This window comes from Vipera berus, assembly GCF_964194415.1.
Source record: "Vipera berus genome assembly, chromosome: 2".
In the NCBI taxonomy this organism is placed as follows: Eukaryota; Metazoa; Chordata; class Lepidosauria; order Squamata; family Viperidae; genus Vipera; species Vipera berus.
The window spans coordinates 286,349,648-286,374,580 of NC_138203.1; the positions used below are offsets into that span (position 1 = coordinate 286,349,648).

At 41.7% G+C, this 24,933-nt stretch overlaps 2 protein-coding genes across 2 annotated transcripts in view; one reads left to right on the top strand and one right to left on the bottom strand.

Annotated features, from left to right (window-relative positions):
- LOC308661729 (zinc finger protein with KRAB and SCAN domains 7-like) overlaps positions 1–24,933 on the top strand; it is a 375,370-nt gene that overhangs the window by 293,996 nt on the left and 56,441 nt on the right. The gene's annotated exons all lie outside the window — the stretch shown is intronic.
- Positions 10,921–24,263, bottom strand: LOC308661373 (vomeronasal type-2 receptor 26-like; the record flags this gene model as incomplete). Its single annotated transcript, XM_081316294.1, has 4 exons — positions 10,921–11,846; positions 13,199–13,325; positions 14,954–15,178; positions 24,102–24,263. 4 exons carry the CDS (start codon positions 24,261–24,263, stop codon positions 10,921–10,923), a joined length of 1,440 nt encoding a protein of 479 aa, XP_081172420.1.

The window sequence follows — 24,933 nt, forward strand, 5'->3', positions numbered from 1 at the left end:
TGTCTCTGCTTTTTAGTGTGCTCTCTAGATTTGCCATGGCTTTCCTCCCCAGGAGCAAGTGTCTTTTAATTTCTTGGCTACAGTCCCCATCTGCACTGATCTTGGAGCCCAGGAAAATGAAATCTGTCACTACCTCCATTTCTTCCCCATCTATTTGCCAGGAATTGAGAGGGCCAGATGCCATGATCTTGGTTTTCTTAATGTTAATTTCAACCAAAGTTTTGCACTCTCCTTCTTCACCCGCAACAAGAGGCTCTTTAGTTCTTCTTCACTTTCTGCCATTAGAGTGGTATCATCTGCATATCTTAGGTTGTTGATACTTCTCTCAGCAATCTTAATTCCAACTTTTGATTCATCTAGCCCTGCCTTTTTCATGATGTGCTCTGCATATAAGTTAAATTGGCAGGGCAACAGTATACAGCCTTGCCAGACTCCTTTTCCAATTTTGAACCAATCAGTGGTTCCATGTCCAGTTCTGACTGTTGCTTCTTGACCCACATATAGGTTTCTCAAGAGACAAATAAGATGGTCTGGTACTTCCATCTCTTTAAGAACTTGCCACAGTTTGTTATGATCCACACAATCAAAGGCTTTAGCATAGTCAATGAAGCAGAAGTAGATGTTTTTCTGGAATTCCCTAGCTTTCCGCATGATCCAGCATATGTTGGCAATTTGATCTCTAGTTCCTCTGCCTCTTCGAAATCCTGCCTGTACTTCTGGTAGTTCTCGATCCACATACTGCTGGAGTCTAGCTTGTAGGATTTTAAGCATAACTTTACTAGCATGAAAAATGAGTGCAATGGTGCGATAGTTTGAACATTCTTTGGCACTGCCTTTCTTTGGAATTGGAATGTAAACTGATCTTTTCCAATCCTGTGGCCACTGTTGAGTTTTCCAAATTTGCTGGCAAATTGAGTATAACACTTTTACTGCCTTGTTTTTTAAGCTTTTGAATAGCTCAGCTGGAATATTGTCATCTCCACTAGCTTTGTTGTTGCTCAGTTTTTCTAAGGCCCACTGCACTTCACATTCTAGGATGTCTGGCTCAAGGTCGGTGACCACCTCATCATGGTTATCAGGGACGTTAAGCTCATTCTTGTATAGTTCTTTTGTGTAGTTTTGCCACCTCTTCTTAATCTCTTCTGCCTCTGTTAGGTCCCTGCCATTTTGGTCCTTTATCATGCCCATTTTTGCATGAAACGTTCCCTTCATCTCTCCAATTTTCTTGAAAAGATCTCTGGTCCTCCCTATTCTATTGTTTTCTTCTATTTCTTTTCATTGTTCATTTAAGAAGGCATTCTTATCTCTTCTAGCTATTCTCTGGAATTCTGCATTCAATTGGACATATCTTTCTTTTTCTCCCTTGCCTTTCGCTTCCCTCCTTTCCTCAGCTATTTCCAAAGCTTCCTCAGACAGCCATTTTGCTTTCTTGCATTTCTTTTTCTTTGGGATGGTTTTGGTTGCTACCTCTTGTACAATGTTGCAAACCTCTGTCCATAGTTCTTTAGGCACTCTTTCTATCAGATCTAATTCCTTAAATCTATTTGTCACCTCTACTGTATATTCAACAGGGATATGATTTAATTCATACCTGAGTGGCCTGGTACTTTTGCCTACTTTCTTCAGTTTAAGCCTAACCTTTGCAATGAGAAGCTCATGGTCTGAGCCATAGTCAGCTCCTGGTCTTGTTTTTACTGACTGTATAAAGCTTCTCTATCTTTGGCTGCAGAGCACATAGTCAATCTGATTTCTGTGTTGACCGTCTGGTGGTGTCCATGTGTAGAGCCGTCTCTTGGGTTGTTGGAAAAGAGTGTTTGCTATGACCATAGTATTCTCTTGACAAAATTCTATCAGCCTGTGCCCTGCTTCATTTTGTACTCCAAGGCCAAACATGCCTGTTATTCCGGTTATCTTTTGGCTTCCTACTTTAGCATTCCAATCCCCCATGATGATAAGGACATCATTTTTTGGTGTTAGTTCTATAAGGTGCTGTAGGGCTTCATAGAACCGGTCAATTTCATCCTCTTCAGCACTGGTGGTTAGGGCATAGACTTGGACTACTGTGATACTGAATGGTTTGCCTTGGATTCGAACTGAGATCATTCTGTCATTTTGGGGATTGTATCCCAGTATTGCTTTTCCTACTCTTTTATTGACTATGAAGGCTACTCCATTTCTTCTGAGGGATTCTTGCCCGCAGTAGTATACCTGATGATCATCTGGATTAAATTCACCTATTCCTGTCCATTTTATTTTACTGATTCCTAAAATGTCGATGTTCAGTCTTGTCATCTCTTGTTTGACCACATCCAGCTTTTCTTGATTCATGGATCTTACATTCCAGGTTCCTATGGAGAAAAAATCTTTACAGCATCAGACTTTCCTTTCACCACCAGACACATCCACAGCTGAGCATCGTTTCGACTTTGGCCCAGTCGCTTCATTCTTTCTGGCGCTACTAGTACTAGCCCTCTGCTCTTCCCCAGTAGCATATTGGACGCCTTCCGACCTGAGGGGCTCATCTTCCAGCGTCATGTTGTTTTGCCTTTTGGTACTGTCCATAGGGTTTTCATGGCAAAGATACTGGAGTGGGTTGCCATTTCATTCTGCAGTGGATCACGTTTTGTCAGAACCCTCTGCTATGACCTTTCCGTCTTAGGTGGCCCTGCACGGCATAGCTCATAGCTTCATTGAATTATGTAAGCCCCTTCACCACGACAGGGCAGTAATCCATGAAGGTGAATTGTCTACTAGATGTCAGCAAATATTTGTTTTCCAGCTCTTTCAGACAAGAAATTATTCTTATGATTTTTCTTTTTTTATAATATCATCAAAATCCTTTAAAATATAATCTTAGCAGTTTGTTTTAGTTTCTCAATTTGATCAGATTGCAGTATTTTAAATTTAATTTCAATATGTTTCTTTCCTCCTTAAGGGTTAATTTGCCACTTCCGTCTATGAGGGAATGAGAATATAGTCCCCTCCCCTTACTTTCCTTTGGGGACCTTTCCCAGGTACTTTGTTGCAAAATAAAGGAGAGAAAATGAAATACTCTCATCAGTTCCAAGCACGCCGTTCACCATTGTTCTGGTTTGTGTTCTTAGACTTTGGCTGCAGGTAGCGGGGGCTAGATGCTGGCATGTAGCAAGCCTTTCTCCTGTTGTGTCAGAGGGCTTCCTCCAGATTGAAATGGAATGACCACCACCATTTTGTGATCAACGGGGTGCCCCTCTTTCTTTGCTGCCTCTCTAGGGTGACTTCAGACCCATTTAGGGTCCCCTGGCAGGGTGAAAACAGCCACAGGATGCAGAGCTTCACAATCCCACGGCCATTCACTACAGTACAAAAACTGGAAGTCCAAACTCTTCTTAAAAACTTCCAGTGTTGGAGTATTCACAACTTCTGGAGGCAAGTTGTTTCAATAATTAATTGTTCTAAGTGTCAGGAAAATTCTCCTTAGTTCTAGGTTGCTTCTCTCTTTGGTTACTTTCCATCCATTGCTTTTTGTCCTGCCTTCAGGTGCTTTGGAGAATAGCTTGAGTCACTCTTCATTGTGGCAACCCCTGAGATATTGAAACACTGCTATCATGTCACCCCTAGTCCTTTTTTTCATTAAACTAGACATACACAATTCCAGCAACCGTGCTTCATATGTTTTAGCCTCCAGTCCCCTGACCATCTTTGGTCACATGGCTGGCTCATATTTAAGTAATTGACCGCTAGGACTCGAAAGATCCCTCTCACACTTGAAGGAACTGAAGTTACAGAATAACCATGTTAAAAAATAAAGAGATATGTTCAAATGAAGGCAGGACACCCTTCCTTTGGAAATCCTTCTTTCCACATTCAAACACTTAAGCAGAGAGCACAATGAAACAGAGAGCTTCACTGGGACAATTTCAAGAAACAAAACTCAGTACAGGAACATACTGGGTTTCTCAAAGGTCCACAAGGGTAGACTATATAGGTAACTCTCCAAGCATTCCTGTCCTTGTTTGGTCCCAACACTGTTCTTCTCTAAGCAGAAGGGGAAATCAACCATCTCCATGCACCCCTTGACTTCTCTAGACCAATCAGAGAACCCAATTCCAACCTAACATGAGTCATACCTGTGGGATTTTGTAGATGCTTGACATGATTGAAATCTGACTGGAAGCCTCTGACTCCATTCCTTCAATCATCACCAAAAGATTGCTTGCTCTTCCACAGCTGTAGTTGGGAACACTTGCTTCCCCGGTTGAGAGGAGGTCCGCCATGGCATCGTAGGTCATCCTAGCTTCATAATAATTATCATAGAAGTTGTAGCCCAGAGTGACATTGGATAGGAGCTTGGGGTTTTGGTTGATCTCCTCGGTGGCAAAGAAGAAGGACAGAAGAAACCAGAAGATAAATGGTCCCACCCTAAAGTAAACACAAGTATCACCCTGTTGTGACTCAGGGCCAGCCTGTGGGTCCGACAGCCGGCTCCGATGTATCGGAGGACTCAGATGTGGGGGAGGAGGGAAACGAACCGGCTGATGATGATGATTTGGAGGCTTTGCAGAGCCCTCAGCCGGGGACCTCTTCTCAGCTGTGTGAGCCCGAGAGTCCGGAGGATGACGACCCACAGCTGGCCCTGTTCAAGGACGCCCGACGCAGGAGGCAGACGAGCAGGGACAAACAAAGAAAGACTATGGGACTCCTCGGGAGGAGGCACAGGGAGACCACGCCCTGAGCTCTCTATAAAAGAAGTGTTTGGGGAGGGGCTGGTTGCTGAAAGCAACTTTTCCCGCTTGAGAAGACAAGCTCTTGTGTTTTTGTTAACTGCGTAATTAAATCTTGGCAGAAGCCTTTTAGCCTTGGACGCTTTCCAGACTCTTCTTTTGATTAGGGGTGCGAGAAGAGGGCTGGTTCAGAACACACCCAATCATTTTCATTGCAAACCAATTGATGACATCTGTAATAGCATCTCTTTTTAATGCAAAATCCTATGCATATCTACACATGCAAGAAGAGGGGGATAACACCAACACCCGAAGACCCCAAGACAGTCGCTTCTTAGTAACACAACAGAACAGAACAGAACAGAACAGGATAGAATAATAGAGTTGGAAGGGACCTTGGAAGTCTTCTAGTCCAACCTCCTACTTAGCCAGGAAATCTATATCATTTCAGACAAATGGTTGTCCAAACTCTTCTTATTTTTTTTTATAAAAGTTTTATTGATTTTTCTTTTCTTAAAAACTTCCAGTGTTGGACAGGCAGGTTGTTCCACCAATTAATTGTTTTAAATGTCAGGAAACTTCTCCTTAGTTTTAAGTTGTTTGTGTCCATGGTTAGTTTCCATCCGTTGCTTTGGTTAATAACTTGACTCCCCTCTTCTTTGTGGCAACCCCTGAAATATTGGAACACTACCAAGACATGTGGTCTTGGGTTACTTTAGGAGCACAAGTGCTGCTTCTTTGTGGTGAAATGGAACCATAAAACCAAAACCTCCAGAATCCCCTCGACTGGCACTGGAGAAAATAGTCCTTGATGGACAGGGAGGTTCAAAGTGAAAAAAGAAGCCACAGAGGAACTTTTATAACATACCCAACAAGACTAGTGATGGGAGGTTTATAGAAAACAGCTGGCTTGAACTTAAGTGTTGTTGCAGAAATAATTCCACCAATGTTGAGATCTCCTGATTGATAGTAAGTGTACATAGCATTCTTGTCCCTGATGAAATTAAGGAGACATTTTTGGCTACCAGTTGCACTGGACAGCAGACCCAGAAGCAATAGCAGCAGAAATTTCTGGGACTTGATTGCATCCACCAGAATCCCTTTCTTCATTTCAACACCTGATGGCATTTCAGAAAGCACAACAAAGTTGAACAGCAGGGAGATCAAGTAGGAGGCAATGAAATTTCACACAAGCAAAGCACCACATGCCCATAGACAGGAGTATTTAAAAATTGCTTCTGTCCTGTAGGGTGAAGCGTCAAGTAGCAATTTCAGCTTGCTTCCTGATGTTTGTCTTCTTGGATCCCAAGAGGATCAGCTTCAGAAAAATCCCCCATGCTCCAGCAGGAAGCACAATGGAAATTATTTTTGATTATTGCAACAGGGATGTCTTCTGTGATTCAGTGAGTTTTGGTCTAGCTTAGTTTTAGAGACTTTTACATAGGACTGGGATTTTTCAAAGAAATAAAAAGAGATATGAAGGCTACACCTGGGGTCCCCATGGAGACATAGCTAGGAGAGCTGTTCTACATACAACAAATATTCTTTTGCACATTTTGAAAGGAGCATCTCTTTTGTCCAAGCCACCCTATCACTTTCCAAGACACTGTCAACATCCAGTTTGAGAATCCAGACAAATCACCAGGATCATTTTGGTTTCAAAATTCTTACTGTTTATTTAATATACAGCATAGTACTCACAAAACAAAATCACTCCGAGGTTCCCAAACACTATATCAAACAATTAAAAAACAGTCTTTTTGCCCAAGCCCCCACCCTCTCACACAGTGCCTGTAAACAATTTCTCTTTGTTATGGGAACCCTCTGCTTTTCTTCTGCACCTGCTTTAGTGTCCTTCAAAATGGCTCAGGTTCTCACAGTCTTCAGTAGAATCAAGGTTTCATTTCTCCATCTAAACACTTTTTAAAGCAACACCTCCTCCCCTAACTCTTCTTGACAAACACATTTTAGAGGCAAATGTGTCCTGGGGAAACATGCTTAAATAAGAAGAGGGGCAGCTAGCAGAGTGGCATCATGTCCACCTGGAATGTGCAGACTTCTGGATCTTAGGCCTAAACGTTAAATGGATGACCCTTGTGTGATCATAGACCTTAATCGATGACTCAGTGTCAAATGCCGGAGAAATCAGGAGATGCAGCCAGTTCAAATGAGCATAAAAATTTATTGCAAGCTTAGCTGTCTACAAGAATCTGGCCAAATGACTGTTAAGGGAAAGTGCAAGGTAAAGTAGACCACAACCTACTGCTTGATAATTTAGAAAATTGTGGGTTAGGCAGCATCACCACCAAATTGATTCGTAACTAGCTGACCAGCCATACTCAGCGTGTAGTCCTCAATGGAACTGCATTTACATGGAGGGAAGTATGTCGTGGAGTACCCCAAGTCTCTGTTTTAGGACAAGTACTCTTCAACATCTTCATCAATGATTTGGATGAGAGGACAGATGGGGAACTCATCAAATTTGCAGATGACACCAAGCTGGCAGGAATAGCCAGCACTCCAGAAGATAGGCTTAAGATACAGATGTTACAAAAAAGATATTGAGACTTTAGGGGAAAAAGTGCAAAGAAGAGCAACTAAGATGATTAAGGGCACTTATCCGAAATGGTATAGGATTTCCTGTTTTAGCAGAGGGCTGGACTAGGAGACCTCCAAGGTTCTATTCTATTCTATTCTATTCTATTCTATTCTATTCTATTCTATTCTATTCTATTCTATTCTATTCTATTCTATTCTATTCTATTCTATTCTATTCTATTCTATTCTATTCTATTCTATTCCAAATAATAAGGGATCAAATGGGGGAGGGGGGAAACCCTATTCTGCCAACTGTTGGAGTTCCGGATCTTGGGATTCAACTGGCAACTGCGGAGCCCTAAGATGATTAAAGACCTGGAGATTAAAACATATGAACAACAGTTGCAGGAACTGGGTTTGGCTAGTCTAGACAAAAGAAGGACTGGAGGAAGACATGATAGCAGTATTCCAGTATTTGAGGGCCTGCTGCAAAGAGGAGGGGGTCAACTTATTTTCCAAAGCACCAGAAGGCAAAAGAAGAAACAATGGATGGAAATTAATCAAGGAGAAAAGCAACTTGGAATTAAGGAGAAACTTCCTAACAGCGAAGAGAATTAACCAGTGGAACAGAAGTTCCTTTCAGAAGTTGTAGGTGCTACATCACTGGATGTTTTTTAAGAAGAGACTGGACCGTCATTTATCTAAAATGGTATAGGATGTCCTGCTTGAGCAGGAGCTGGACTAGAAGACCTTCATGGTTTCTTCTAGCTCTATTCAGATTTTGATTCTGTTCTAGCTACACCATACTCGCTTCCTGCTTTTCCCGGCCTTTCTCGTCCAACCGTTTCCTTGCTTTTTCTGCAGGCAACTTTCGCTTTCCATCCAGAGGGAGCCATTCACTCTGGTTTTGTGCCTGGGAACGATCCTCCTGCAAACCGACAGATTTCTCTACATGCACGACTGGAGTTCTGAGCAGGAGGACAGGAAGTGTGTGTCTGGCCTCTCTAGGAAAAAAAATCCTCCACTGATACTTCCAGGAAGGAAAGACTAGCGAATGCCTTGCATGGACGGAGATTTGGCAAGGCTGGAAATGCGTTCTTGATAGTCTGGGTTGCTTCAGAAGAAATGGGTGTCCTGATGTGGTTGTACAGTACAGTACAATAAAAGGTAAAGGTTCCCCCACACATGCATGCTAGTCGTTTCTGACTCTAGGGTCCGGTGCTCATCTCCGTTTCAAAGCCGAAGAGCCAGCGCTTGTCTGAGGACGTCTCCGTGGTCATGTGGCCGGCATGACTAGATGCCAAAGGTGCATGGAACGCTGTTACCTTCCCACCGTAGTGGTCGCTATTTTTCTACTTTCATTTTTATGTGCTTTCGAACTGCTAGGTTGGCAGAAGCTGGGACAAGTAACAGGCACTCACTCTGTTACGCAGCACTCGGGATTCGACCTGCTAAACTGCCGATCTTCTGATCAACAAGTTCAGCATCCTAACCCACTGAGCCACCGCATCCCTACAGTACAATACTGTACTGTAAAAGATACAAAATTAACCAAGAAAAGCCCTTCAGTGGTCAGTATAGAGCCCAATTGAGAGAATAACAGAATAACAGAGTTGTAAGGAACCTTGGAAGTCTTCTAGTCCAATCCCCTCTCAAGCAAGAAACCCTATACTGTTTCAGACAAATGCTGTCCAATCTCTTCTGAAAAAAATGATCTTGTGCTTAAAACTCTCAAGGATTCTAATAGCAAAGATTTGTTCGCAATGAGCGAATTCCATTTAGGAGAAAGATAGAACCCCGTCTCCCACATGAAAAACCCTTTGATTGCAGATGTTATCCCAAAACGTTGAATGTTATTAGAAATTTTTTTAAAGAGGTCAGGGTTAGGGCAGTTCTCTCATATATTAATGCTATGTTTTCTTTTTGATTAAAGATATTTCATTGTTTTTTTATTTTTACAATCAAGTGCCTAATAGACAATGTGATGACTGAGTCCATTAGTGATTCTGTGGCACAAGTAAGCTTCTTCAAACTAAATCCTGTGGAATAATTTTATTCTGGGAAGGAGGGGCCTTCCCACATTGTCTAATCTCCCAATTCCATGTCTTTAAGGCTTTATGAAAGGCCAAGAGGGTGAAGGCCTGCCAAACATCAGAGAGCAATATATTCCATAGGGCAGGGGCTGTCACAAGAAAGTCCAGCTGCCTCCTGAAAAAACATGTTTGGGACAAGTATGACCTGGATGACTGAGAATCTCCATAGAGGTTATGAATTATTGAAGTTACAACTGCTGCTCCGTCTCCTAGCCACATAATTGCATTTCAGGTGCTTGGTAAGTGGCTTGAATCAGCTGCAGTGATTTACAATTTACAACCTTTTTGCTGTTTTCTAAAAGAAAAGAGCAAAAAAATGGCCATTGGATATGCTGTATTTACCTAATGACATGTTGCCTTGTTTTATAACCATCACAAAACCTATTGTAAAATTTAATCTGGGCATGTGGTCCCTCAACTTATGACTACAATGACGTACAGCCAAAATTCTGATTGTAAGTCAAAGAGTACCAATAAATAATTTTTACAGATGTCAATGTACATATAAATACAGTAAATGACTGGATAAATGGAAATTTCTAGTTTACACTCCCCATTTGGTGAATGCTTCAGAGAAGTGTATGAATAGAAGAAAATGTAAACAGTGTTATGTTTCAGGTCTATATCTCAAGTTTGTAATAGCAGCAGATGACCAGAAAAGCAAGATTTGCATGGGGTTTCATTAATCAGCTTTAATGTCATGGAATGAATAGCTACAATAAACAATCTTGGAAAGTGAATAAGCAAAATTCTTGCCCTTTCTGAGGGAATTCATAATGGAAAATTGAAAATGAGTTGTTTCAACCTCTTTCCCAAAATAAGAAAAATTGAAGGGTCTTTTTCTCAAATAAGTCGGTGCTGAAATATTGATCTGATTTTCATGAGTGATGTTTTTAAACAAGCTCCTATGTTTTCCAGCCTTGGTGATTTCCCCTATTCTTTTGGTTTTAGCTCCTGTGGAATGGCCTGCAAAACCTTTCCTGACTTTGCTGCCCAATATCTTCTCCAAATAGGATAGACTTTGCTACATTTGGGAAGAGGGACTCTTTCAAATTTTCAGTCCACAAAGCTGGAGTGGTAACTTCGGTATGGTCCCCCTGAAGCCTCAATGGGGGGAAAAAGCAGCAGCTAAAATGGCTTGCCAAGGGTGAACCAATTATTCCTTTTAGCACGCTGTAAATTAAATCTACTTCTCCACATTCACAACTATAATAATGCCTATCTAGCAGAAATTAAATTATTAAATTAACACATAACAAGCCTTGGTGGAGCAGTGGGCTAATGCCTCCTTAAGTAACACCAGCTGCCTGCAATTAGTGCAGGTTCGCATCCCACCAGGCTCAAGGTTGACTCAGCCTTCCATCCTTCCAAGGTAGGTAAAATGAGGACCCAGATTGTTGGGGGCAATAAGCTGACTTTGTAATAATGCCGTTTGGGGGGGGGGGCGAAAGCCCTAATAATAAGCAGGCATATACATAGAATGAAGGCTATTGCTAAGCACATTGGTTTGTGCTTAAATTGTAAGTCGCCCTGAGTCTTCGGAGAAGGGCGGGATTTAAATGGGATTAAAAAAAAGCCCATTGCAGTTATTTAGCCTTTGCTTTCAAGCCAACATCAGTTCTTGCCGTTAGCTGCTCCTTTGTATTCAGGTCTGGCCTTAAAATGATAATGTAGCACTTGGGGATGAAGATGCAGCCCAATAGGCCAGCACTGGAGGACAAGATGGAGAAGACCTGCACAGCCACCATGTATTTCCCTTTGGTGCTGAGATAGGTGGGCACAAAGGAGATCCAGACGCTGCAGAAGACCAGCATGCTGAAGGTGATCAGCTTGGCTTCGTTGAAGGCTGCAGGGAGGTTCCTGGCTAGGAAAGCCACCACAAAGCAGACAGCAGCTTGGAAGCCCATGTAACTAAGGGCACTGTAAAACATGGCAACGGAGCCTTCATTGCATTGCAGGATGATCTCTCCAGTCTGGGACTGCAAATCAGACTCAGGAAATGGAGGAGAGGTTCCCAGCCAGAATGTGCAGATGCCCATTTGGATGCCAGAACAAGAAATAATAATGGAGTTTGCCAAGCTCTTCCCCAGCCATCTCCTTGCCTTGCTCCCTGGCTTTGTTGCCAAGAAGGCCAGCACCACTGTGACTGTTTTGGCCAAAACAGAAGAGATGGCAACTGAGAAGATGATGCTAAAGATGGTTTGTCGAAGAAGGCAAGTGGTAGCCCTTGGCTGACCAATGAAAAAGAAAGAGGACAAAAAAGAAAACATGAGGGAAACGAGGAGGACAAAGGAGAGGTCCTGATTGTTGGCCTTGACCAAAGGAGTTTCCAGGAATTTAATGAAGATGATTAATACCAGGGCTGTGATTAAGCAGAAGAAGAGGGCAAGGGTAGTCAGGATGATTCCCAGATAGTCTTTGTAGGAGAGGAAGGTTTGGATCTTGGGGAGACATTGATTTTGGGCCTCATTTGGATGCTGATCATCGGGACACTTGGTGCAATGATCTGCATCTGAAAAGAAAACATGAGTGTATCATATAGCATGATCAATGCCTTCATTCTGGAATGAATATTGTATTAAGCTATTTTCCATCTGTGAGTTCTGATCATTGAAACCCAGACAGATCATCCACTAAGAATCGCTCCTTGTCTGAGAAAATACAGAGCTTGCTCAAATTACTCCAACAAACATATTTTTCCAGTAGCAATGCAATGGTAGATAACAAGAGCTCAGAAGTTGACTTAAGTGAGAGAACTAGAAAATATGGACTTCTTAAAAGATGAACAAAGTTGTTCTTCAGCTTGAGTGTATTCCAAATGATCATATAATTTCTGAATCCTACAAAGAGTGCCTGCAAACTTCAGTTGGTTAATTTTGATTGTGTCCTTTAAGGATTGCCCTATAGTCCCAAAGCTCCTTTTTTACGAGGCAACTGGACTTTGTTTTTCTTTGAAGATGTTCCATTTCTCATTTAAGAAGCTGCAGAAAAATAAGAAAGTCCAGTTGCTTCTTGAAAAAGCATCTTTGGTTCTTATAGTTAACAATGTGGTTCTGAAAAGTCCAGAAAAGATAAGGAAGGAGGATGTGTATGTTTTCTGAGCAGTTGCTAGGGAGATTTTGCCCTGTAGCTAGGGAACTTTTGTTAACAAGCGCTCTGGATAGGTTGTGAGCTTGTTAGTATCCAGCCAATGGAAAACCACAACAGTGTTAAGCACAGGGAAAAGGGTATAAAAACCTGTTGCACGCTTTGATCTGGGTCCACCTCATGTGCACCCATATTTCCAAATATGTAATAAATTTTTACTAATTTTTGATACTGGATTGCCTTCATTGCTTTATTGCTTACCTATTTCTAACAAAACCAAATCTGGGAGTACAAGGTCTTTAGTTCTTCTTTCAGATCCCAACCCAAAAATAGAGATCCTACTGTTCTTATCTGGTAACTGGAGCAGGGTAGATGTGTACTACAAATGGGCTTTTTCTAGAGTAGGATCTTGCTTGTCCATCCTGTAAGCAGTCACCCTGTCTATTTGCTTTATGACTTTCTCACTGACATTTGGGTTCAAGCTCTGCACTTTCAACCAGTTTAAAAGGATCTAAGGAAGGATTTCCAGATATTGTGCCCATATTGACTTTCTTACATCAACATCCTGGTGAAATATTTATTCTGATCATTGTAAATCCATTTCCTCTTGTCACATTTTTCAATGGAAAAATGAGGTAGAATTCTTTCAATGTAAACCCCTTGGAGCACACGTTTCAGATGTTAATTAGTTACTGCAGCGATTCCGTTTTCAGAACGCATCTTAGTGATTTTTGGCCCAGTTCACAAAGCCCATCTCTTTCTTCAGCAGACACCTACCTTCCTGAGTCGAGATGGTCCCTTCTGCACACAAAGAACAGCCATAACAGCAAAGTGGCTTTCCCTCCAATACTATTTTGGCTTCTCCGGGATGACATCTTCTAGTACACCTGGAATGATGAAATCTCTAACAACAACAAAAATGCATTACCACCACATGTGAGATGCTGTCCATGAAAATGTTCTCTTGAGAAGAGTAGTTTGGTGAACTATTTTTCTTCTGGATTTTTTGTAGGATGATTCTTGTAATCTCTCTGGAAGGACACTCAACATATTGTTAACTATCATCTTTGTACATAGATTAGTTCTTATTGCTTATCTATTTGACATATAATCTGCATTTCCTCCAGAACCTCAGGATGGTGAACTCAGCTTTCCCTCCCTATCTTTCCTCACAGCAACATTATAGCTTGCCTTCAGATGATGTGGGTGCACCATCACTGGAGCTTTCAAAAAGAGAACCATTTGTCTGAAATGATATAGAGTCTCCTGCTCGAGCAGGCGATTAGCTTTGAAAACCTGGGTAATGCTTTGGTAAGCCCACGCTTGGAATACTGCATCCAGTTTTGGTCACCACAATGTAAAAAGATGTTGAGACTGTAGAAAGAATGCAGAGAAGAGCAACAAAGATGATCAGGGGACTTGAGGGAAAAACATATGAAGAATGTTTGCTGGAATTGGATATGTCTAGTTTAATGAAAATAAGGACTAGGGGTGACATGATAGCAGTGTTCCAATATCTCAGGGGTTGCCACAAAGAAGAGGGAGTCAACTTGTTCTCCAAAGCACTTGAAGGCAGAACAAGAAACAATGGATAGAATCAAGGAGAGAACCAGCTTAGAACTACAGAAAAATTTCCTGACAAAACAATTAGTTAGTGGAACAACTTGTCTCCAGAAGATGTGGATGCTCCAACACTGGACGTTTTTAAGAAGAGATTGGACAGCCATTTGTCTGAAATGGTATAGGGTTTCCTGCCTGAGCAGGGGTTTGGACTAGAAGACCTCCAAGGTCCCTTCCAAAACTGTTATTCTGCTACATCATCAGGAAGCTTGAAGAACTTTCTTCTTGAAGGTGGAAGAAGAGGATTCAAACCAGATGAGTTTAAAAGCCCAGAATATATTACTAGACAAAGCTAAGCCAATGCAAATTAACAGATAAGAAATTGAAGAAGCTATTTGATGATGCTTGACTTAAAAACCCACAGGATGAATGATAGCAGCTTAAAATAAAGAGATAACTGCTATTTGAGAGGGAAAATAATATGACATCTAGACATTTCTATACACATATGAAAGAATATGGGGTGGCTTTCTGAGTTTCCAACTTTTAGTTTTTCTAGGTTTTTTTTTAGTGATTTTTCATTGTTTTTGTTATCATTTTCTCCAATTCTTAGATATTTTTCTTTTGTTTGTTCTTTTTAGGTCATTCAGTGGAGAGTTTTTCTTTTTTTCCCTCTTTCCTTTTCCCTATGTAGCTCTTTGTGTATGAGCATTATAATGAGATAGACAGCAAATAAATTTAAGAAATAGATTTTTTTTCTGAAACTATATTTATCAAATACATACTATACACAATAGTAATATAGTTATATAGTTATTTGCTTTAAATATAATCCTGGGTAGACAGACAGACAAACAGACAGACAGACAGATAGATATAGAGATGATATATATAGCCTTCTAGTGTTTTTGAACTTTAACAAATAAAAAAAAAACAAATTTCACCCCAATGAGATGAATGGATTGTACCTACCTGATTAAAATGCCTGGACCATTCATCCTGATCAAGGATGAAATTGGTCTCTGAGGAGCCCCAATGTCTGTGTATCTCTCCAAATTTTGTGGCATGGGTAGAGTCATTGGAGAAGGTCTCCCATTTCACAATATCAAAACTGGCACTCAACTCCCCTTTCTCATCCAAATACACTCCTACCAGAGAGGAGTTGTAGAACTGGCTGTTTCCCAGGAAAGAGTGAAGCTAATGAGAAGAAAAACACCCAACCATATTCAGAGAACAGGAAACAGAGTCTAGTAATTCCATCTGCCTATAAAATCTTCAGCCTAATAGAAAGCACAATCTTAGAATTGGTTTTTCTAATGGTTTTTATTTTTAGTTGTTTATTTGCAATTGATTCTTATTCTCGTCTTTAATTGTGTGAACCACCCGGAGATAGGTGTGCAAGATGGGTTTTTATGAGGGTGAAGGTTCATTCTCTGAGCTTGTGGGTTGGTTGACTCACACCTGACCTATCACAAGACCCATCACAAGACCTTTACTTGACACACCCACACCTGAAGCCCTTATAAACAGAAGAACAACAACACTGACATCCTGTAAACTCCGCTGAAGTTCTTACCTAGCCTGGTAATGAAACGTTCGGAAACCAACCCACAAGCTCAGAGAATGAATACTCACCTCATCCTACACCCGAGCTGCAGATATTTTCCACTATTTTCCACCATTTTAATAAATAAAATAAATAAAATCAGCAGCAGCAGTAGCTAAGGAAATTAGGTGACCTTGGAATGTTGCAAGTATAGGTAGTCCTCGACGTATGACCACAATTGAGCCAAAAATTCCTATTGCTAAGCAAGACTTTTCTTAAGTGAGTTTTGCCCCATTCATGCCACAATTGTTATGTAAATCACTGAAGTTGTTAACTTTGTAACCCGGTTGTTAAAGGAATCTGGCTTCACCATTGACCTTGCTTGTCAGAAGGTCACAAAACGGGACCACACTGCAACTGTCACAAATGTGATGTCAAGAATGAAACTTTGGCAGCTACATGACTCTTTGTTTCAACATCTATGATTCCACTGAAGACCATGAGAGTCTGAAACCTTTCAAGGACACTACAGCAGGTGTGGGGTGGAGGCAGATGCTTCCCATAACAAAGTGAAATTGTTTACCTGGACTACATGAGAGGTTGGAGGTTTGGCTGGAGAAATTATTGTTTATTTCTATGAACTGGTGTCTGGGAGCCACAGAATTAGTTTTGCTTTGACATTACCATGCCATGTATTCAATAAGTGGTAAGATTTTCAGAAACAGAATGAACCTGGACTTTTATTTGGACTCTCAAGCTGGATGTTGACATGTGAGTCAGTTGCCAAGAATCCAAATTTTTATCATGTGACATGGGGGTGCTGCAATGGTCGTAAATGTGAAAAATGGTTACAAGTTACTTTTTCAGTGCCGTGGCAACTTCGAATGGTCACTGAAGGAACTATTGTAAGTCGAGGACTGCCTATACAGCAGAAAAAAGGGCATGGCAATAATATCTGAAGGATAATTAAGAAGATGCACTGAAGTTAGCAGGAAGAGTTACTGAGTACTTGAAAGATCACACTGGCCTATATAAAAGACCAAATGATGAATAGAAAAGAGACATGATAAGGCAAAGTATCACATGGTCTGTACATTAAAACAAATAGTAGGCAAAGCAGATAATAACAAGACCTGGTCATGGCTAAGAGAAGGAAAATCAAAGAAAGAGCCAGAGAGGTAATTCTGGCTGCACAAGACCAAGCCTTAAGAACAAATATATACAAAGCCAGAATTGAGAAGACAGTAGCAACAGCAAATGCTACCTCTGCAAACAAGCTGAAGAAACAGTGGATAAGCTAGTTAGTTGCTGCAAGAGGATCACACAGACTGACCACAATTACATAATGAAGAAGCAACAGTGATGCATTAGAAGATCTGCACAAAATACCATTTGCATTTATTTTCCAAAGCACCAGAGGGCAAGATAAGAAACAACGGATAGAAATTAATGAAGGAGAGAAGCAACCTGGAATTAAGGAGCAACTTTCTAACAGCGAGGACAATTAACCAGTGGAACAGCTTGCTTCCAGACATTGTAAGTGCTCCATCACTGGAGATTTTTAAGAAAAAACTGGACAGTCAGTTGCCTGAAATGGTATAGGATCTCCTGTTTGAGCTGCGGGTTCGACTAGAAGACCTCCCAAGTCCCTTCCAGCTCTATTCTGATTCTTGATTCTAAAGGGCCCTAGGACTGTAGAATTCAAACAGACAAGCACCTGCCACATAACACCCCAGACATAACAATTGCTGTTTCCCCCAAATCCTGCTTTCCCATTGTTCCGGTATGCTCTTTTTTGTAAAACAGTTGGTGTTTTCTCCATGTTGTGCTCTTTCCTTTAAACCAAAGGTCCCAAACTTTTGGGCACCAGGGACTGGTTCCGTGTAGAGAGGTTTTTCCACAGACTGGAGACATTTCGAGTCTCATCCAAGAAGCTTCTTCAGCTCTGACTGGATGGTGGGGAATGGAAGGATTTAAATTCCTTGCAGGCAGCTGGTCATTTGCATTCTCTTAGAGTAGGGGTGTCAAACTTGCAACGTCATGTGACATGTTGCAATACTTTTTTTCCATTTCCGGCAATGGGGTGGGCGCAATTTTGCTATGACGCATGCGGCCTGCAGGCCAGCAGTTTGACACCCCTATTTTGGAGAGTCGTTGAGGTCACCTGGAGATTTACCTTTGCCGTCATGGTCACCTGATTAGTGCAAATGGGTCTGGAGCCTTCTTGGAACTATTGAAAGGACCATGTTGTAGACTGGAGATAGTTGATGTCATATTCCTCCCCCTCTGTTGAGAGAGGGCTGTTCAGTTTTGACATGAATGGTCTCTTTGATCCCTCTTTCAAACCAGCAGTTCTCTCTGTCCAAAATGTGAACTTTGCTACCTTTGAAAGAGTGGCCTTCAGTTCCAAAAAGGCTACTTACACATTTGCACTGCTCAGCTGACCCTGATGACACAGATAAACCTCCAGGTGGCCTCAGTGACTCACTAAAAGAATGCCAATGACCAGCTGTCTGCAAGGAGTATAATCCTTCCATTCCCCACCATCCAGTCAGAGCTGAAGTAGCTTCTTAGATGAGAAGCGAAATGTCTTCAAAGAAAAAGAAGAAAGTCCAGTTGCCTCTAGAAAAAGAATCTTTGGGACTCCTAAAACGTAACCCACCACAACATGTCAACTGTTCTCAACCCTTGGATGGCACCTCAGGAAAGCAGATAGACTTCCCAGGGAAAAAAATCTCTACCTGCCATGCTGCAATACTATGGGATCTGAGCCCATCTTCACCTCCAGGTCTTATCCTTTGGGTTCTCCAAGACAGGGCCCTATCGATGGTCCTTGCCACAGCTTGCACAAGACTGGAAATGTGATAGCTGTCCTTGGAAAAAATTTTGTCAACAAACTCTTCACTTGGGACCTCCAGCATCTCCTGCTTCTTGCATCTTCTCCTCCATTTTACTGACAAGGCAGGCTTTGAAAGCAAACATTCAAAGGCTGCCAATCCAAACCTGTTCATGGTGTCATAAAATTTTTCAAAATTGTCATTATTCACCATTTTCTTCTGATGACATATGAAAGAGAAAAAGCCATGGATCTCCTTGTCAGCGAAAATGTCATAACCGAAATTCAAGGTGAGGTCCCACAAAGCTGTTGTGATCCAGATTTTCCCCACAATGGGGATTCTATAAAGCTTCGAGACCAGGAAATGCAACATTTTTATGACGGAGTAAAAGAAACGCACCTCTGCATAGTAAATGAAGACAGTGACATTGTTCCACATGAACAGCGTTTCAAGGGGTAATAATGGGATTTCCACCTGCAGTCCTGGGAACCTCAATGAGAAGGCAACACAAATCTCATTTCTGGTTAAGATTGGGCTCAAAGTCCTCATGAACCTTTCTCCACCATCTGTGTCTGGAGCAACAAGAGTGACCCAGTTCCATCCAAAGTGCTGGAGTAACTTGGCAATCATGTGGTACAGATGTTCTTCTTTGGGAACCATCCGATAGACAAATGGGAATTGAATTTTATCACTCAGAGCTTCAGAAACAAAACCATAGCTGACCTAAGAAGGAGTAGAAAGAAAGGATTTCCTAAAGAAATTTGGATGCAGGTGAAAGAAAGAGACAAGAAAGCCCAAAGTGAGGAGATTCAAATATTGGCAGCTTGGGAGGCTGACAGTGAAAGTGTCAGCGTCCTTACTAGCCCTGGTCCCCACAGAAAGCAAATGATCGTCGACAAGACAGCTGGCAAATCAGGAATGGTCTGACCAGAGTTTAATGGCAAACAAAGTCAGCACTGGGAGTGATCTTCTCCCAGTGCCTTACATACAGTCAGTCTCCTCAGTTCCACCCCCATCCAGCTAGCCAGCATCCGGTTTGTATCTTCAAAAGCAGTAACACTTGCCCCTGGGTCCTTCCTCTGGCTTGCTATGCAGTCCCGTGTTCATTTCTGTGCCGATCAGCTGTTTGTCAGTGGCACGGCCACCCGGCTGTTCAGTGGCATAGCAGTGCAGGTAGGACCGCCCTTTCCTTTTCCCAAGGTGCCATTCCTTCTGTTCACTGCTGTTGGGGCTCCAGTGCTGGCCAGCTGCTCCACAGACAAGCCAGGGACTTCCTGGGTGTTCACTGTTCTTGCCAGCCTAGTGCAGCGCCGAGGAGCCTCCTAGCTGTTTGTCGGTTGAGTCGAGGGATTCCCCGGGTGTTCCACATTGTCATCAGCAGAGCCTCATGGCAGTCTCCCTCCACCTCCCTCAAATGGCAAGCCCACGGGGCTTGACAGAAAGCTGTCTCATTTGGGGGATTGAGAGAAGAAGATGCATCTGGAATGAAGGGATAGGTTGCAGTTTTCAAAAGAGAAAGAAAGAGAAAGAGAGAAAGTAAGAGAAGGACTGGTTCACAGACCAGACCAAAGCGAGCACGCCAACAGTATTATTTAGAACTTAGTCATTTCTTCTTTCTCAATTTAACAAATATTCTGTAGGAAAAAATGAAAGTATTGGATAGATGGGAAGATAGGGGTTCCAGAATGCATCATGAGGTTGAAACAACTGAAGTTACAGAATGATGATGTTAAAAAATGAAGAGGAATAGAATTATAGAGTAGGAAAGGACAGGACAGGATAGAATAGAATAGAATGAGAGTTGGAAGGGATCTTGGAAGTCTTCTAGTCCAACCCCCTGCTCAGGCAGGAAACCCTGTACCATTTCAGACAAATGGTTGTCCAAATTCTTATTATTTTAAAAATAAAGGTTTTATTTATTTTTTACAATAACAACCTTAGTGCCTGGTGTACAGCGTGTTGTCTTGTTTCATAAAGTTTTGGGGAGAAATATATAATCAATAATAGTTAATTAACAGTCAATAATAATTAATTTCTATATTCCCATAATTTGTATATCAATTAATAATGTATTTCCTTGATCTTCTCTTCTCCCAATAGTATTTTCCTTCTTCAACATTAAACAAATATAATTTTCCAGGTATAAATGAGTAAATATAAACATTCTATTTACAATAATAGCATCCATATATATATAGCATTTTTTCTTATCAACTTATGTTATGTTCATTTTTTCTAGTTTACACTCTATTATCTGATTTGCTTGTTCATTCTTTACCGTCATTCTCTAGATGTTTTTTTATTGTAAATTTAAGTTAGAAGTGTATTCATTTATGTTATCAAAGTTGTATTTAATCTCCTCATGGTTTAAAGCTATTGTGATTTGTATCTGTCATAGCATTGCGTAAATTTCCTCTTGGAAAGCATTTGTCTTATCTTGGAATGTTGCTTCTAGAGTTCTTTGATCTTTCAGGCTGAGTCCTTCAGGAGTAGGTATTAAGTGTGTTTTTCTATCATTTTTTGATGAATATGTCATATCAAAGGGACGTGGTGGCTCAGTGGGTTAGGACACTGAGCTTGTCGATCAGAAGGTCGGCAGTTCAGCGGGTCGAATCCCGAGTGCCGCATAACAGAGTGAGTGCCTGTTACTCCTCCCAGCTTCTACCAACCTAGCAGTTCGAAAGCATGTAAAAATGCAAGCAGAAAAATAGGGACTACTATGGTGGGAAGGTAACAGCTTTCCGTGCGCCTTTGGTGTCTAGTCATGCTGGCCACATGACCATGGAGACATCTGCAACGCTCTCTACATGGGGCTTCCCTTGAGGACCACCCGGAGGCTCCAACTGGTACAGAATGCAGCCGCGAGAGTTGTGTTGGGAGTCTCCCGATGCTCCCACGTTACACCTCTGCTCCGTGAGCTGCATTGGTTGCCAGTTGTCTTCCGGGTGAGATTCAAGGTACTAGTAATGGTGTTTAAAGCCCTACATGGCAGGGGTCCGGAGTACCTTAGGGAACACCTGCTGCCGGCATCAACTTCCCTCCGCCCTGTGCGTTCCCACAGAGAGGGCCTCCTCAGGGTGCCACCGGTCAGAGAATGTAGATTGGTGGCCCCCAGGGGGAGATCTTTCTCTGTGGGCGCCCCAGAATTATGGAACCAGCTACCAGTTGAGCTCCGGACGGCGCCCGATCTCCGCTCCTTCCGCCGCGACCTAAAAACATACTTGTTCGAACAAGCCGGCCTGGCCTGAGGGGGGATTGGGGGGGTTATTATTATTTTATTGGGGTTATTTATTATGTATTAATTGTTCTTTTAACGGGCATATATTTAATTACTTTTAACTTTTGTAATTTTGTATTTTACTCTTGCCCTGTACACCGCCCTGAGTCCTTCGGGAGAAGGGCGGTATAGAAATATTAATAAATTAAATTAAATTAAATTAAATCCTCGGACAAGCGCTGGCTCTTCAGCTTTGAAACGGAGATGAGCACTGGTCCCTAGAGTTGGAAACAACTAACACGCATGTGCGGGGGAACCTTTACTTTTACCTTTTTATGTCATATCCATGTTGTGTCCCCCTTTCGAGTAATCTGTCATAAATGCCATAGTCTCTGTAATTAGTCTTGTCAAGCTGGCCAAAACTCAAAATCCAAACAGTCCAATTTTGTATAGTTCTTGTATAATTCTTATAATCCACTGTATTTTCAGTTGTCAAGGTTTCAGTAAAATCAATGTTTTATAACAATTCTTTCTTTCAGGGGTCAATTGTCAATCAGTCAGAATTGCAGTTCAATATATTTCGCCACCTTAAATCCTTCCTGTAACTTCCCCTCTCAAAGATTAGTTATAGATCAAAGTTTTTCTTTTTCTGTAAACAATTCATAAATTTAGATCACAATCAAAGTATTTCTTTTCCTTTAGACCAGACATGTCAAACTCGCGTCATGTAATGTTGTGCAACATATCGGGATGGTTTTGCCATTGCCAGCAATGGGATGGGCATGACTTCTGGATGATGCGTCTGGCCTGTGGGCCGGCAGTTTGGCACCCCTGCTTTATACACTTTACAATCTTATAGCTGGTCCAGTGTACAATCTCTTCTTGTTCCCTAGCAACTATCTTCTTAAAGGTTACTAGAGTTCATGGGAACAGATTTTTCTTTGTTTCTGGCTGTTGTCTTTAATGTGTTATGTTCTAATTGTCCACTATATGTCAGCAAATATTTGTTTTCCAGTTCTTTCAGACAAGAAATTATTCTTATTATTTTTCTTTTTTTATAATTTCATCAAAATCCTTTAGAATATAATCTTAGCAGTTTGTTTTAGTTTCTAAATTTGATCAGATTGTAGTACTTTAAATTTAATGTCAATATGTTTCTTTCCTCCTTAAGGGTTAATTTGCCACTTCTGTCTATGGGGGAATGGGAATGTAGTCCCCTCCACTCCCCTTCGGAGGTTTTCTTGCTTTGGGGATCTTTCCCAGGGACTTATTTCAAAATAAAGGAGAGAAGATCAAATACTCTCACCAATTCCAAGCACGCTGTTCACCATTGTTCTCGTTTATGTTCTTAGACTTTGGCTGCAGGTAGCTGGGGCTAGATGCTGGCATGTAGCTAGCCTTTCTCCTGTTGGGTCAGAGGGCTTCCCCCCAGATCGAAATGGAATGACCACGGCTGTTCTGTGATCAACGGGGTGCCCCTCTTCCTTTGCTGTCTCTCTAGGGTGACTTCAGACCCATTTAGGGTCCCCTAGCAGGGTGAAAACAGCCGTGGGATGCAGAGGTTCACAATCCCATGGCCATTCACTACGGTACAAAAACCAGAAGTCCAGTCTCTTCTTAAAAACTTCCAGTGTTGGAACGTTCACCACTTCTGGAGGCAGGTTGTTCCACTGGTCAGTTGTTCTGACTGTCAGGAAAATTCTCCTTAGTTCTAGGTTGCTTCTCTCTTTGGTTACTTTCCATCCATTGCTTCTTGTCCTGCTTTCAGGTGCTTTGGAGAATAGCTTGACTCCCTCTTCTTTGTGGCAACCGCTGAGATATTGGAACACTGCTTTCATTCACCCCTAGTCCTTCCTTTCATTAAACAAGACATACACAATTCCAGCAACTGTTCTTCATATGTTTTAGCCTCCAGTCCCCTAACCATCTTTGTTGCTCTTCTCTGCTCAAATCAACATGGTGACCAAAACTGGATGTGGTATTCCAAGTGTGGCCTTACCAAGATGTTATAAAGTGGTATTAACATTTCACATGATCTTGATTCTATCCCTCCATTAATGCAGTCTAGAACTGTGTTGACTTTTTTTGGCAGCTGCAGCACACGGCTGGCTCATATTTAAGTAATTGTCCGCTAGGACTCCAAGATCCCTCTCACAGTTGAAGGAACTGAAGTTACAGAATGACCATGTTAAAAAATAAAGAGATATGTTCAAATGAAGGCCAGACACCCTTCCTCTGGAAATCCTTCTTTCCACATTTGAACACTTAAGCAGAGAGCACAATGAAACAGAGAGCTTCACTGGGACAATTTCAAGAAACAAAACTCAGTACAGGAACATACTGGGTTTCTCAAAGGTCCACAAGGTTAGACTATATAGGTAACTCTCCAAGCATTCCTGTCCTTGTTTGGTCCCAACACTGTTCTTCTCTAAGCAGAAGGGGAAATCAACCATCTCCATGCACCCCTTGACTTCTCTAGACCAATCAGAGAACCCAATTCCAACCTACCTTGAGTCATACCTGTGGGATTTTGTAGATGCTTGACATGATTGAAATCTGACTGGAAGCCTCTGACTCCATTCCTTCAATCATCACCAACAGATTGCTTGCTCTTCCACAGCTGTAGTTGGGAACACTTGCTTCCCCGGTTGAGAGGAGGTCTGCCATGGCATCGTAGGTCATCCTAGCTTCATAATAATTATCATAGAAGTTGTAGCCCAGAGTGACATTGGGTAGGAGCTTGGGGTTTCGGTTGATCTCCTCGGTGGCAAAGAAGAAGGACAGTAGAAACCAGAAGATAAATGGTCCCACCCTAAAGTAAACACAGGTATCATCCAATCATTTTCATTGCAAACCAATTGATGACATCTATAATAGAATCTCTTTTTAATGCACAATCCTATACATATCTACAGTGTATTTAAGTTATAAATTACAGTGAGCAAATGGTTATACACGCAAGAAGAGGGGGATAAAACCAACAGCAGAAGACACCAAGACAGTTGCTTCTTAGCAACAGAACATAACAGAATAGAATAGAATAACAGAGTTGGAAGTGACCTTGGAGGTCTTCTAGTCTAACCCCCTGCTCAGCCAGGAAACCCTATACCATTTCAGACAAATGGCTGTCCAGTCTCTTCTTAAAAACTTTCAGTGTTGGGGCATTCACAGCTTCAGGCAGGTTGTTCCACTCATTAATTGTTCTGTCAGGAAATTTTTCTTAATTTAGGTACTTCTCTCCTTGCTTAATTTCCATCCACTGCTTCTTCTTCTGCCTTCAGCTGCTTTGGAGAATAGCTTGACTCCCCTCTTCTTTGTGGCAACCCCTGAAATATTGAAATACTACCAAGAC